The sequence below is a fragment of the Aedes albopictus genome, chromosome 3 (genome assembly GCF_035046485.1).
Source record: "Aedes albopictus strain Foshan chromosome 3, AalbF5, whole genome shotgun sequence".
In the NCBI taxonomy this organism is placed as follows: domain Eukaryota; kingdom Metazoa; phylum Arthropoda; class Insecta; order Diptera; family Culicidae; genus Aedes; species Aedes albopictus.
In genome coordinates, this window is record NC_085138.1 from 125,701,423 (window position 1) to 125,717,867 (window position 16,445).

Here is a 16,445-nt window from a genome sequence, read left to right on the forward strand (position 1 = left end):
AAATTCGCAAATTATTATTTTTGTTGTTGTCCGGCCAAATGCCATCTGACCGAATGGATTTTTTGACCGAAAGTCGTCTGGTCGAATTATGATCAACAGAATCCAGAATTGCAGACAAATTCCGGGTTATCAACAATGCGCTTGAAGTGGTTGCTCATATTTTCAGCAAATATTTTGCCTTCTTTTGAGACATATTTTCATTCGATCGGTTTTTTTAAGGGGAATAACGCAGCGCGGGCGGTAATGCTGAAGAAATGGAACTGCTGTGCCGTTCCCAAGAAACGCGGAAGTTCTATCAGAAGCTCAACGCATCCCGCAACGACTTCATGCCGAGAGCTGAAATGTGTAGGGATAAGGAAGGAGGTCTCTTGAAGGACGGACGTGAGGTTATCGAGAGGTGGAAGCAGCACTTCGATCAGCACCTGGATAGCGTGGAGAACGTAGGCACGGGAGACCACGGCAACGGAGGAAACAACTATGCCAGTGCAGCGGAGGACGGAAATGAATCAACTCCCACGCTGAGGGAAAATGATGCCATTCATCAGCTCAAAACCAACAAAGCAGCTGGTAAGGATGGTATGGCAGCTGAACTGATCAAGATGGGCCCAGAAAAGTTGGCCACCTGTCTGCACTGGCTGATAATCAGGATCCGGGAAACCGAGCAGCTACCGGAGGAGTGTAAGGAAGGGGTATTCTGCCCTATTCACAAGAAAGGCAACCATTTGGAATGTGAGATTTCAGGGCGATCACTATTTTGAATGCTGCCTACAAAGTGCTATCCCAGATCATCTTCCGTAGTCTGTTACCTAAAACGAATGAGTTCATCGACAGCCGGTCGACAACGGAGCAGATCTTCACCGTGCGGCAAATCCCCCAGAAATGCCGTGCATATCAGGTCCTAACGCATCACCTGTTCATCGACTTCAAAGCGGCATACGACAGTATCGACCGCACAGCTATGGAGAATCATGGACGAAAACGGCTTTCATGGGAAGCTGACTAGACTGATTAAAGGAACGATGGACGGTGTGCAAAAGTGCGTAAGGGTTTCGGGTGAACTATTCTGATTATTCGAATCTCGCCGGGGACTGCAAGATGACGGACAGTCATGTCTACTCTTGAACATAACTATGGAAGGTTTAATGTAACGAGCCGGACTCAGCAGCTTGGGTACGATTTTCACCAATCCGGTTAATATCTGGGCTTTACGGGCGACATGAACATTATCACCCCATCATTTGGAACGGTGGCTAATATTATACACCCATCTGAATCGCGACAACGGTGTGTAATGGTGAAGAATGAATCAAGAGCTCGCTGCGCTCTACTGCGAATTTTCATCATCCAGAAGGTTGTCAATGTCGTTTTCCTAATGAACAAAACGGTTTTAGGCGTAAAATTGCCAGGAGAATCGAATGACCGCAAGAATTATTATCCTGTTCATTTTTCCCTAATTCCCCAGTTGTTATTGACCTTTACATGAAACTAGCTCTAAACCACTTATGAAACATGAATGAATTTGCCTTGAAGGATTTTTCTGAAGGAATCAAAATGTAGGGAATCGATTGGAAGTGATTGCAGTGACCGCGTGAATGTCATTATCATCATCACCACTTTTATGCGCCACGACTTGAATAGGGTTAGTGCATTTTGTAGCTATTAGGGTGCGTGTACCAATTATGCCACTACCAGAATGTCATCAATAAGTTAAAAGACAGCTTAGTTTCCATACTTTACAGGAAAAATATAGAAACGGAGCCAAAACTACTTTTAGTATTGATTACAGCGTGTGCCAATGATAGGAACCCTGTATCAGTTATGGTTACATTTTTTAACTTCGGTTCCTTTTCGCACTATTTGCATGCATTCCTTATGGGGATAGCCATAACTGGTACACTATGGCGAAAAAGGGTGCAAGGAAGCCGAAATTTTAAGAAAAATTATTTGTTTCTACCATTATTTGAGGATAATGTGTAGATGAGTGCGACTATCTTTTGTGAACGCGATCTGTTGTTCACAATTTTTTTCTTATTGATTTACATCGTTAAAGGGTAAAAATTAACTATGACGAATAATTGGTACTACATATAGCCATAATTGGTACACTTACCCTAATTAGCTTAATCATGCGAAATACACTCAATTCTTTTTTGTACGCGTACAGAAAAAAAGTTGGTGTAAAAAAAGTTCGCGTAACTTCCAGAAATCGCGTAAAAGCAATCCAGAGGAATTTTTGTTTACTCTGTATTTTGGCTTCCAGCTCTCAGAGAAATCGTTCTTGATCAATCACGCATAAGGTTCTTGTAGTTTATGCAGCTAAGTTCAGATAAAACTAAATATTTGTGACGCACTAGGGACAAATAGGCATGCTAATACATCGCCCAGCTACGATAACTACTTTCAATCGATTCTTTGTAGCATAATTACAGCATAATTACATTGACGCGGTTACTGCAATCACTTCTAATCAATTCCTTATATGTATCTCAATCCTCTAAATAAACACTTTTTAACATACCACCCATAAGTTGCTTGTGAGTTATAGCTATTTTTTTTACTAAACTAAAAAGGGCATAATCGCATTCGCGTGGTCACTGCAATCAATTCCAATTGATTCCTTGTATCCTAATCCACTAAAGAAAACCTTCACAGCATACCACCCATGAGTTTCCTGTGACTTATGTTGCCAATTTCATGACAAATCAATATATGTGGGGAATTAGGGTAAAATGAGCATAATTACATTCACACGGCTACTACAAACACTTTTAACCAATTACTTGTATCTTAATCCTCCAAATAAACACTTCTTAACATACCAGCCATAAGTTTTTTGTGAGTTATAGAGCTAATTTCATACAAAACGCAATATATAAGGGGAATTAGGGTAAAATGAGCATAAATACATTTACGCGGTCACTGCAATCATTTTTAATAGATTTCTTGCATACTAATCCACTAAAGCATACCGCCCTTGAGTTTCTTGTTAGTTATATAGCTTATTTGATACTAAACACAATATATGTGGAGAATTAGGGTAAAATGAGCATAGATACCTTTACGCGGTCACTGCAATCACTTCCAATCGGTTCTCTGTATCTTAATCCTTCAAAAAAGTCTTTCAGGGCAAACCGTATTCATGTTTTAAAAGTGTTTCAGAGCTAGGATAATGATGCAAAATGAGCAGGATAATGATCCGTGCGGTCAATTTAACCACTTTCATTCGATTCTTCAGACAATTTTACGCCTAAAACTGTTTTGTTCATTAGAAAAACTAGATGCGCTTGTGAGATACAGAATTGGTTTTGGTTTGCACTGTTTTTTTCCACTGTGAATGCGTCGCAGAGCGAAAGTTATTTATTTTTAGAAGCGATCTGGTTTGTCTCGGCTTGGAAAGAAGTGTTTGTGTGTAGTGGAATAGAATCGTGTAGCGCTTCTTAACACAACAAGCTGATGATGATTTAACATATTTTTTGTATTGTTTTCGTACAGGAACTGGTAGAAAACTAAATGTTTCTATCGGGAGTTTGATTATCATGATTGAGTAGACTCCCTGGACGTTAGTAGTCATGCAAAAAAAGTTTTTCAATCATTGAAACAATTGCCCCTTTTCGGTATCCCATATTATTCAAAACTTTCAAATAAATTATATGTTCCCTCGAATGTGTCAAAGAAAATTTCATACTCCTCTCAGAAATATAACAAAAAAAAAATAAAGAGATTGTTTTCTGTTTTTTTTTAACTGTAGTTTTTAACACAATAGATTCACGTGATTTCGGCTAACGTAACAATGATAGTTATCATAACGTGACAGTGACATCATGACATGTTAGGACAATTATTTTGTCTTATAAAGCGTATTCTGATACTTGTGTATAGGGCCCATATAGCCGAGGCGGTAAACGCACGGGTATTCAGCATGACCATGCTGAGGGTGACGGGTTCGATTCCCGGTCGGTCCAGGATCTTTTCGTAAAGGAAATTTCCTTGACTTCCTTGGGCATATAGTATCTTCGTGCCTGCCACACGATATACACATGCAAAATGGCCATTGGCAGAGGAAGCTCTCAGTTAATAACTGTGGAAGTGCTCATAGAACACTAAGCTGAGAAGCAGGCTTTCCCGGGTAGAGCGAAATGGCAAATGAAGGGCAAATTTTACCATTAAAGTAGAATGTTTGAATGGCAAAATTTGCTATTAGTTTGTTTGAAATAAGAGTTAAAATAACAAAAATAATAACTAAATTTCTATGGCATAACATCTAAAGAATATCTGATTTTGCCATTGTAATAACAAAATAATAGCAAAAGGAATGCCAAAATAATAACACATTTTAATATGATGGTAAATTATGTTATTGTTTTGATATTGTGGTAGGAAAGTATGATAGTAATATTTGTTATTATTATGTTATTATACTATTTGATAATTACTCGTCAAATACAAGTTTTACAATGATAGAATATTTTGTAATTTATGAGTCATTCTGAGCTATTCATAAAGAACTAGAGAATTGCAAATTTAGATGTGATGACAAAATATGTTATTCTTTAGTTATTGGTTTGTTATTCACCTCTACCCGGGTTGTCCCAGTTACGCCACGTTACGCCAAGAAGAGGAGGATACTTGTGTATACTTCAGAAAAAAAAATCATGACTATTTCCACTTTCTACAAAATGAGGTTCCCTGGAGTCTAGTAGTTTTATTAGATACAGGGATAGACAAAACGATCGGGACAGGCAATATTTGCACTTTTCAAAAAATGGCAAACCAGCTTTAACTTTTCGAAAAGTACATCACAAATTCTTAAATTTCCACTGTTAGTATATCAATTAGTTGTCTATCAATGGTATAAATTTGAGCTAGATCGAACTATTCTACCCGAGCAGAGGAGAATACCAAATTAATAATTACGAAATCACATAACCTGTATTTATATCTTGTTTTGTTATTATTCAACTATCAAGGCATAGCTTTTCCATAACTAATTTTGTTGGACAATCTCATTTAGTTATATTGATATACATTCACTCAATTACGTTTCGATAACATGTTTTGTTGAAGTACAAGTTTTTTTATTGTTGTACTATTGATCAACTTATCAACAATAACACAACAGTAACAAGTATTGAAATCAAAGCGACAATTCGATAAGAATGATCTGTCCTTTTATTTTGTTCCACTTTTGTATTGAGTTAAGAAGGAAATTTCCGAACGAATCCTGTGAAAATTCCTTAAATAATATTTGGGAAAACATTTGGAAGTTCTAGAGGAACCCTTCCATACCCTGGAGAAGTCTTCAAAAGAACTCCTGGCACAATCTACTTAGAAATTCAAAAGTAATACTTCTGATCAATTATTAGAATTCTTGGCTAAATCTTTTGAAAAACTCCAGGTGAATTCTTCGGAAAAAAAACTCCTGGTGAAATTCTCAAAGAAATTTTCAGAGAAATCTCAAGATGAAATTCGGGACAAATAATCACGGGAAATTCTGAAGAAATCCGTGAAGGGATTCTGTTCATAATTCTGAAGGAATTTCTAGAGAAGTCTTTGAAAATCTGTGAATGATTTCGTGGAAAAACCCTCGGAGAAATTTCTGGAAGTAGTATTTTTTGATCATTTTTTACAGTATTGTTACTCATGTTATTTGTGGGTTCGTGAGACAAAGTGAATAATTTTGTATAATAAGTATCATTATTTACTTAGTTACAATTTTGATATAATAACAAATTTTGCTTTTCGATTATTATCAATAACAAATTAATATTAAAATTTGTTATTGAAATATTTTCCAAATGCTCTGTTATTAAGTTGTTATTGAAACTAACAAAACAAGTTATTAAAATGGTTTTCCAAGAACATTTTTTTGTTATGATTTTTGTTATTTTGCCGCTTATGACAGGCAAGTTTATAACATAATCTGTTATGTTAATAACTTAAAAATAATCGATTTTATTATTCAGTTATTTTATTTAAATAACACAGGTCCTTATGCTGTTGTTATTCCCTTCTGCTCGGGTACATGAAATGAGAAAGAGTCTAGTAAAAGGCATGTGTCCGATAGCCAACTTTGAACTGTTATATCTTTGGATCCAATGAATACAACGCAATTTTGAGCATTCATGACTTAATAAACTTTGAAAAACGTTTGATTTAATTTAAAATTATTTATAAGAAAAATAATTATAGCGCTTTAGTTTATTATATGTTTTTTAGTAAATTGGTCTATTTTTAATATGCATCCCAAAACTATTTTCAATTTATTCTCGGATACTTTGTTACTTCTTTCAAAACATGTTTATATTCTAGTCAATTAGAGGGAATTAAAATGAACTATAATTACCATCTTGAAATTTGAAGTGATGTTAAAGTTTTGGCTTATTTGGTATTTTATTAGGTAAATAATCAAAGTGCTCAATTTTTTTCCCTGTAAACAATTTTAAGTTAAGTCGTTTTTGGAAGCTTTTTATATAAGTCATAAACGCTCAAAATTACATTACATTCGGTTAATTGAATCCGGAGATATCCCAACTAACAATTGCAAGTCACAAACAAGCAAGCTTGCTGAATTATTGCTTAATAATGGTAATGATAGCTGAACTAAAATTATGCTTTACACATAACTGTTTAAATGATTTTTCAATTGAGAAAATAGTCAATGTTCGACTTTCCTCATTGGTATTAACAATGATAAATTAAAACACTTTTCAAAAGTTTAACAAGAAATTTATTCGACAAGCAATGATTCCTTAACAAAAGAGTTTAACAAAGCATTTGTCTGCATCTTATTAAGCTGATGTATCGATAAGCATATGCTCCTGAACAATGTGCTTTTCACTTGTCAAATAAACGCCTTCAGCCCGTCATGGTTTGACTCGAAACATTGTTCGGATTATGGGATAAATCATTGCTAAAACTGTTTAGATAACCAAGTTATTAAAGAACCAAAATTTTAAACGAATCACATAAAATAAAACAGAATAGAATTATGTAGTTGAACATTGAGTGCAAAGAGACGTAATCAACGTAAAAAAGAGGCATTTATTTATTATTATTAGTCCGTAACAAGATATCTTGTACCGTCAAATGGGGTAACTTGCAACACTTTTCGACTTTGAAGCAATATCATTGAAAATCTAAACATATGAAACATGCTGTAAAGCATCGTGTACACTAATTACCACGGGTAGAATACTATGCAGCAATTGATTTACCAGAATACGTTGCCACCTAATCAGGAGGTGCAAAATACATGCTTGTTGCAAGTTACCCCATCTGTGGGGTAACTTGCAACACATGACATGAAGCTAAGTTAGCTACCATTAAACTGCTCTTACATTCTAGTTCTTGTTCATATTATAAGTTTTTGATGTAAAGCATGGAAAATGCTTTGAAAAGATATACACTAACCAACTGAAATATATTTTTTTAATTAAAGGATTGATAGTTATTATAAGCGAGGATATATGGTTTCACAGCAGGTTTTACGTCTCACAAATATTAAATACATGTAGAGCTCATGACTCAGTACTAGTTACAATATGTCAACAATGCTTAATGTAATTTGCTGAAAAGGTTAAGTTATTCATCTTTAGGTAATTTTCAGTTCGAAGTAGTGTATGGCTACTTAGCTAAAATAACATGATATTAACACTCACTCAACTTTTTAAATATTAAATTTGGGCATTCTAGTGCAATAATTTACTCTATTAGGTTCAGAATGGATGTTGGTGATTGTTTTAAGATCGTCCATAAACTAAATTAAACTTTAATCGAGGTGAAACATGATAAAATTTCAAAATATGGAAGTCCTTATCTTTGTTTGAAGGTTACGTACAAATAAAGATAAATTTGAGTCGACATTTGAAAATGAGCACGATACGTAATTATTGAATGATCCATTTCAATTATTTCTACTTGAAATATCGTGAAATGAATATAAATATTAGAAAGTTTTGTTAATTTCAACTGTTGCAAGTTACCCCATAGTGGTCGTCGCATACGATAATGATTTTTTACATTACTTAGTCGATAACTTTATCAAACTTTTATCGTTTAGCTAAGCTTACTATTAGGTACCTTAACTGCAAGAAAGGTCATCAGACTTATCGCACTTACTATAGGAGAGAGGTAAAGCACGATTTTCATACTTGTTTATATGGCATAAAATGAGCAATTCGTTTTGGCAGTGTAGCCAAACAATAAACAAAGAAACAAAATTATTTTTTTCATTAAAACGATCTTCGGTACACATAATTTTGATAACCGAAATGGTGGAGCATACTAGCTTTCATTATTATGTAAAAATAGTTCACATTTAATGTATGTCATCGTGTTGCAAGTTACACCGCTGTTGCAAGTAACCCCGTTTGACGGTACCTTGATTATCATATTTTTTATCTTCCGCAGCAGTTAGATTGTACGAGACGCTTGAATCGATGCATTTAACATTTCAGTGCTGTCGTGTTTACTCAATATTGTACCCACAGTAACCTAGATAATCAAACAGCATTCAGAAATCGACACATTTCAAGTATCCCTAAACATCCTTATGCACTATTTATTGAACATAATATCAAGATTCCATGACAAAAGCATAAATAAAAAAAATGCCTAACGGATCTTCGACTGAGCATGAGTAAATTACCTGAACAGATGCTGTGAATGCACCATGTCCAAGACCATACCGCACCACATATTGTCATACATATTTGACGATCGATATTTAGGCCGATGCAAATATTATTTTTCTTTTATGTCCGAGACCTCTCATTGGGTACGAGGGGGGGTGGGGGGGGCCATAAAATAATAAGGAACAAACAAAAAAAAACTATTGAAAAATTTAAAATTATACAAACTATTGAAAAAATATTTTTCGACTATTGAAAAATTGTTGCTTGAAAACAATTTATCTATTGAAAATGGAGTCATTGACCGCCTTGTTTTTTTTTCGCCCCTTCAATATTTTCGGATTTTTGAAGGGGGGGGGGGGTGACATAAAACAAATTAAATATTTGCATCGGCCTTAATAATAAAAAATAAAAACATATTCATATCGCAATTAGTTCGTCTGGAAACAATATCTTGAATAAGGACCAACACTGTTTGGCCGCATTCGATACAAGTTTTCTCACCGTGCGATAAAAATACTGACAGCGAAATCAGAATGGAAAACACGTGTTTTGCGCTGAACAGCTGTTGAAGTATGAGGCGTTGTTCAGTTGATTACCACGTGCTGTGCTAATTCACCACTGCTGAACACAAGTTCAGGAGTGATCATTATTGAGTCATGGGAAGATTATGTTTTGCTTTGGGTGCTGCATCTCACCATCTCTAGGATGGCGCAGATAGGAAGGCATGCGGCTGGCAATCGACAGGTCTCGAGTTCTAATCCGGATTTAGGTAGTTTTATATAATTCTTATTTCATAATAGATGTTCTCAACATGAGAGCAAATAATTACTCTCGTGAGAGTTCGACATTTTTGCATTTTATTTATTTTCAGTCATTTTTGCCAAAGCTGAATAACAACTTTCTTGTACATTTGTAAAACGCTTTGAACAACAGAAAAATAAGTTGGTGCACAACATGATGCTTTATAACTTCTCCAAATTTGTGTGAACAAAACCCGAACATAGGTTGTACGGGAAAATAATTCAAATATTATTCAACATCATGCTGAACTAATTCGTCATAATGGTGCCTGTTAAATGAGTGATTGTTTGTTGGGATAACAGTTCAAACTTGGCTATCGAACAATCATACCTTTTACTAGAATCTTTCTTATTTCATGTAGAATAGCCCGGACTTTCCCAGACAGACAACTAGTTAACCAACTTTCAGTGGAAGTTTGAAAATTTTTGATGCACTTCTCGAAAAGTTACAGCTAGTCTTACATTTTTTGAAAAGTGAAAATTATGCTTGACCTGATCATTTTGTCTATCCCCTGTACGTCTCCGAAACAACACCATGAATTTCATGAATTTTGACAGAACTCAGGGGTATTATGTTAGAGATAAAGCTTCGATATTTCTTATGATATGACACCACTTTTTGATTTTTTAGAAAAATCGTTAACCCTCGAGCGATCGCGCTGTTGTATTTTGTACAATACGATGAAAAAATCTCGCTTTTTGTACTCAGCATTAGTGTGGTGCTGACGCAGGTAGTCAATCGCGCGAGTTACGGAAGGTTAAAACGAACATCGAAAGTTTGAACGATTTTTTTCTCAAAATTCGCTCATTTTTTTCGAATCGTTTGGAGCACTTTAAATACTTCCACAAAAAATTCATAAAAAATCTTTCGAAAGTCTTCATTGTACATCAGAGAATGTCTCCATAACTTAGTTTCTTGCAGCTTTGAAAGTACCACAACTCAGTCTCCCCAAGAAAAAAAAAACTAGCTACGCCATACAATTAAGGCGAAACAGGATCCATTTCCTCACTTTTTGGTTTTTGATTTTTAATGAAATACCGAAGCAATATTTAAATTAAATTAAAATCGGGTTTCGTGCACATGTGGAGTATGGATCAAGGTATCCCCTGATTTTTTTTCTGGTGGACAATGTTTTTCTTTTTTGCAGAGACCATTTTTGAACAAAACTTCACGAAAAAATGGTTTCTGCAAAAAACGAAAAAATGTTTGAGGCGAACCAACCAAGGGTTGAAAACCTCATTAATAAAGATAATAAAAGCGAAAAACATTTTCCACCAGGAAAAAAAATAGGAGATACCTTGATCCATAATCTACATGTGTACGAACAACGATTTTGAAAATATTGCTTCGTTATTTTATAAAATATCAAAACCAAAAAAAAAGAGAAAATGCTTCCATTTTCACCTCAAGAGAAAGAGTATGAATGCTATCAACGAACACATTTTTACACGCATTAAGGAATTTATGGAACTGTTTTCCTCAACTGTTGTTTTTCTTCTTCTACTACATTTTTCACCATTTTCCGGATACAGGACACAATACTACACTGCAAATTATCATTACCAGACCGAGTTCAAATAACTAGTGTTATATAATTCGACTCCAACCACATTTGCCCCGCCGACACACTTCACCCTACCTAGTGACACCCATGATGCTGACGCGGCGATCTTCGTTTGCTTCCGGTGCCGGAGCCACCCGATTAGTGGTGTTGCGGTTTTTCAAATCGGGTACATTGAGCTTCACTTCGTCGTCCAGCCAGCGGAACTGGGCCGGTGGGTCAGTGCCACCAGACTGATCGTGACCATTCTGGATCTGTATCACCGTTTGCACTTTGAATCGATTCGGTTGTTCCATGATTGATCACTCTTTCTGTGATAGGTCAAGTCTGGTGGGGATCTGGCCGTGGCCGTGGGGACACTAAGCAACTGGCACAACCACACAATTGATATTTTTTCCAAGCACAACTCTTCTTCTATTCAGCCACATCCATTATGTAGGTAACACACTTTGAGGTGAATATCACCGTGACCGGTGCTCACGGCAAATCCGGGGTATCCTTGTTCTGTATGACCGCAACTTGACTACGCACATCGATGAATTTGAAATAGCACTGAAGATTCGCCGGCCGAACGTGGTTCTCTTTTATAGGCGTTGCGGTTGTCAGCAAAAATTAGTGCACTTCGAGGGTAGTATAATTAGACGGTCTCGACCGTGCCAACCGATAACGAACCCCGAAAAAGGGGGATAAGATGTTTAATCGCAGAAGAAGATTCCCACCCCAAAACAACCTGTTTTATACAGCAGTAAGCAGTTTATGCAGCATGCGAATCGTAACAACTTAGTGCTAGGGTGAGAAAATTCCAACGAGCGGAACCGGCAAAGATTCGACGAAAAAATGGGTCTTTTTCGTAAAATCTGTGCACCAGTCTTCACTTATAATGCTTTGGATATTGGAAGCTACATTTCAATCATTTAATCATGTAAATTGATAGGGTAAATTCAGACAGGTTCCTGGCACGTTACGGCGTTTAAAAGCTCAATTCATCCGAAACCTTCACTCATGATGTAAGAAATTTTGATCACTGAAGTCATTAATTGGCAAAATAACAGCTTTCCTATACGATCTGCAATAAACACCGCAGGCTTAAACAAGCCGTGATTGATTGTTTACCTTGACAAACCGTATTAACCCCCCCCCCCCCCTCCAACATCTAAGGCTAAGAAGAGCATGCGTCGCTACATTAGCTTTAGGGAGAGATTGCAAACCATTATAAAACCTAATTGATTATACATAGATTGGTTTTATTATTGATGCCTCCTGAAACCGACTTGACTTTGAAATATTGCTTACGTCTTATAGCAAAGATTGAAGAGATAACTCATTGAATAGGCGATCACTCTTGCAGTACTGTAAGATTAATCTATTCGCTTAGAGCGTGGCCTTATGGTCGTGAGGATTACACGTTCGCTTTATTTGCAGATGGCTATAGGTTCAATTCCCCGCCGCGCCATCAACAACTTTTCTTCACGCCGAAGTTTATTGTAGAAACTGATCCTCCTCTAGAGCACATATTATAACGAAACCGTATAAACTGGAACTTCTTTTTTGCCATGGGCTGGAGGTGCATAAAATAACAATGTGTGTGTGTGTGTGGGGGGGGGGGGGGCACTCCCAGAGCAGGAATGAATAACTGCCACATAACTTCAGCATACCAAAGTCAGGTATCAAACCAAGACAAGAAATAAGTTGGTTATCCTGGTATAGGGCACTGCATTGTTTTGATTTTGTATGGGATTTTGACGTTTCTTGGCCTTGTTGTTTACAAAATTTCTGTAGGAGTGAAAGAGAAGGAGAGAATTTCATGCGGTGCCCTATTGGAAATACCCTATTTTGGTATTGTCTAGTCATGCATAAAAAATACTTCAATCAGTTATTGGTTTGGTTTTGAGGACTTAGTATTATGCAGTACATGGAAAATTATGCAATTATTGAAAAATCGTCGATTTTTATTGATGGATTGCAATACCTGATGTCATTATTCACGTGGTATTCGTGGAGCACACACCGATTATTATTTGAGGTATTTTACCTCTTATGCAGGGCTCCTTAAGGCTCAAGCATCCGTCATCATTTTTCAGAAATAGAAAAGCAGTTTTTTCGCTGGAAATCAAAACAATGACCACGAAAATGTATTCACTGTATTCTATTCCTAACGCAGAATACAGTGAATCCATTTTCGTTGTAAAAATGATTGATTTAAACGACAAAACTGCTTTCAAATGTTTGATGATGACGATGATTTCAATGACGAATGGTTCAACGTTAATGCCTCATTCAGGTTGTTTGTATTGTGTTATGCATACCTGAGTTTGGTATTTTGAAGCTATTTGTTCCTGCTCGGTAGTTTTCCCAAGCCGAAATATACCAAAAATGCCGAAAAAATCCGGTAAAATCTGCAAACTTAGTTCACGAGAACAGTTCTTGCCCTTGCGTATTTGAGATGGAGTCAAGGGGAATTCTAGCAAGTTCTCAAAGAGCCTAAAAAGGGAGATCCAAGGGGCTTTAGGGGAGATTTAGGGCGTTGTTTCAGGGGATTTCAGGAGCCTGTCAAGGGCGTTCCATCAGATTTCGTCGGCGTTTCAATCCCATTAGAACGCCCTTGAAACCCCTTGAAATGCCTTTAAAAGTGTCCAGGACCCTCCTGAAATGCCCCTGAAATTAACCTTGAAACCTCTCGGAACGCCCTCTAAACGTTTCTGAATCCCCCTGAAACTCACCTTAATGCCATGAAATGCCTCTGAAACCCCTTGTAATGCCCTTTAAAGGCTGTAGTATGATTATTTAGCATCTATGCTACTCGCAATGCTCAAGTAGGCCATGACTTATGACAGTGAAGAGAATTGTCAGACAAAAGAGGCACAAAATAAGCAACAAAGAAGACGCGGCGATTACTCTTTATCCCAACTGGCAACAGATAATGACATGATCTCGAAATTTTTTGTTGCAGACAAAACGGAAGCTGAATTTGTTGCGTACTTTTTAACTCGTGAATAATCAATTATTACCAAAACAAAATCGAACCTTTTTGATGATACGTCTTCAGCAGCATTGCTGTGTTCACCGACTCGAAGTTTCCGCTCGAAAATCACAATGCAAGCCTAAAAAACCTCTAAACTCGTGGTGCACGATCTTTGTCCTATTCTGCTCAAGTTGGGACAAACCTATGTTGCATTGGGTAGAATGTCGCAACAAATTCAGGTTGCGACATTGTCGTTATTGTTGCGCGATGGTTGAATTTTGATTCACTGACTTAGGATTAACTTTGACAACTGACTTAAGACGATCATTCCCCAATAAACTGTGAAACTGAGAGGGGGCATCCACAAACACTAAATTTCCTAATCCCTGCTAGACGCAATGTCGAGAAGAGATATCGGTTTTTGAGCATTTGATGAATTCAATTGGAAATAATTGGAAATATACCATGACTCCGTGTGGCTTCCAATATGGCATCGAAAGACACCTTGTCAAAGGCACCCTCGATATCTAAGAAAACACTCAAACAAGATTGCTTTTGAGCAAATGCTTTCTCGATATCATAAACAACCTTGTGTAAAAGAGTCTCAGTGGACTTACCAGATTGGTAGGCATGTTGGTTCACATGAAGAGGCACGTTGGCCAGATGAACATCACGGATGTGATGATCCACAATGCGTTCTAAGCATTTCAGAAGAAAAGAGGTCAAACTGATAGGTCTGAAACTATTTGCTTCTTCATACGACGCACGACTTAGATTCGGAATGAACTTCCCGCCAAGATGTAGCAAAACTGCAAACAAGTATTTTTTCAAAATTTGTTTGAAATGATGATGAACCTGGGTTTGTTAGGGGAATATCTGTAAGTAAAAAGAAAATCGTGTTAAGTACTGTTCCTTTGAATTCCACTAAGAATTTACATCTTTTGACAGATACGTATTTCGACCTCAACTATAAGGTCGTCTTCAGTGTCTTGTACTTGACTCGACTACGTATCTGTCAAAGGATGCAAATTCTTAGTGGAATTCAAAGGAGCAGTACTTAAAATGTTTGAAATGATCAAATCCCTTCTGAAGCAAAATAGGATAAATCCCATCTGCCCCAGGAGATTTAAAAGGAGCAAAGCTATTAAGTGCCCTGCCCACTCAATCGATTCTATGGTTACAATACTTCGAGCCGAAGTCAGGGAATCATAACTACAAGAAAAGACATTAGGGTCATCCGAAGATGTACTATCCACACATCCAGGGAAGTGTGTGCTGAATAAGCATTCCAGAACTTCCTCATCAGAGGAAGTCATTTGGCAAACGAAGTTCGTTCATTCGGAAATGCTTAGTCATTCATTCATATCCCTCCATTCCGAGCAGAGATATTGAATTTTTACGCGTTTTAAGCCTATTTTTCCCTTTGTGCGACGACTGATCGAGGGTCTCCAGTTAGCCTAGTGGTTAAGGCTATGGATCGCCAATTCGGAGACGGCGGGTTCGATTCCCGTTCAGGTCGGGAAAATTTTCTCGACTCCCTGGGCATAGTGTATCATTGTACTTGCCACACAATGTACAAATTCATGCAATGGCAGGCAAAGAAAGCCCTTCAATTAATAACTGTGGAAGTGTTCCAAGAACACTAAGTTGAACAGAGGCAGGCCAAGTTCCAATGCGAACGTCGAGCCATAAAGAAGAAGAAGAAGACGACTGATCGACAACGGGCCAAATTCTCATTGTACGGTAAATCCCTGTTCGTCTGTTCGTCAATTTCAAAGAGGCACACGAAAGTATTGACCGCCCAGAACTGTGGAAAATCGTGAACGGGGGCGGCTTTGCTTGGAAGCTAACCAGGCTAATGTAAGCAACGATGGATGGTGTGCGAAATGGTGGAAGAGTTTTGGGTGAACTCTACAAATCATTCGGATCTCACTGGGGACTGCAGCAAGGCGACGAACTTTCATGTTTTCTCTTCAACACTACTCTGGACTGGAATGTGTAATGTGACAAGCCTGGCTAATCAACCCGGTTAAGATTTTTTTTTTTTAAATCTGGCTTCGCGGACAAAATGGTTATTTTCGCTATAACATTTGGAACAATCGCAGAGCTGTACACATGTAAGAAACGCGATGTAATATAACTCAGACTCATAGGCGCCAACTTGTGACGTAGTTGGGGGGGCGAAGCTCTCCAAAATTGGACAAAATTCAACTTTTTTAGGCTCAATGCACTAGTTTTCACGTAAATATGCCTAAACTAGATGAACTGCGTTGAAATTTTACGAATTTGGTTGATTTTGAGAAGCCTCGCCCCCCCCAACTACGTCACAAGTTGGCGCGTATGCTCAGACTTGTTGTGAATGCGTCAAAGACTCAAAACAAGTACATGCAGGTAGGTGGATCGAGTATTCCACGGTTCCCAACCTTGGCTCTCGCGACCCCCCAGTCTGTCGTCACTGCGCTTTTCGTAAAACAATCGAAGCGTGCCT

At 37.3% G+C, this 16,445-nt stretch overlaps 1 protein-coding gene across 2 annotated transcripts in view; it reads right to left on the minus strand.

The window, feature by feature from the left end:
• Nucleotides 1-11,800, minus strand: part of LOC109430359 (bumetanide-sensitive sodium-(potassium)-chloride cotransporter-like) — a 36,869-nt gene extending 25,069 nt beyond the window's left edge. Inside the window, exon 1 of one of the 2 annotated variants that reach the window (XM_029877926.2) lies at nucleotides 11,074-11,800. In XM_029877926.2, the coding sequence (XP_029733786.2) occupies nucleotides 11,074-11,291 (218 nt within the window). In that variant the 5' untranslated portion in view covers nucleotides 11,292-11,800. The remainder of the gene's footprint in view (nucleotides 1-11,073) is intronic. The other variant, XM_029877934.2, reaches the window with a different exon arrangement.
• Nucleotides 11,801-16,445: the final 4,645 nt, after the last annotated feature.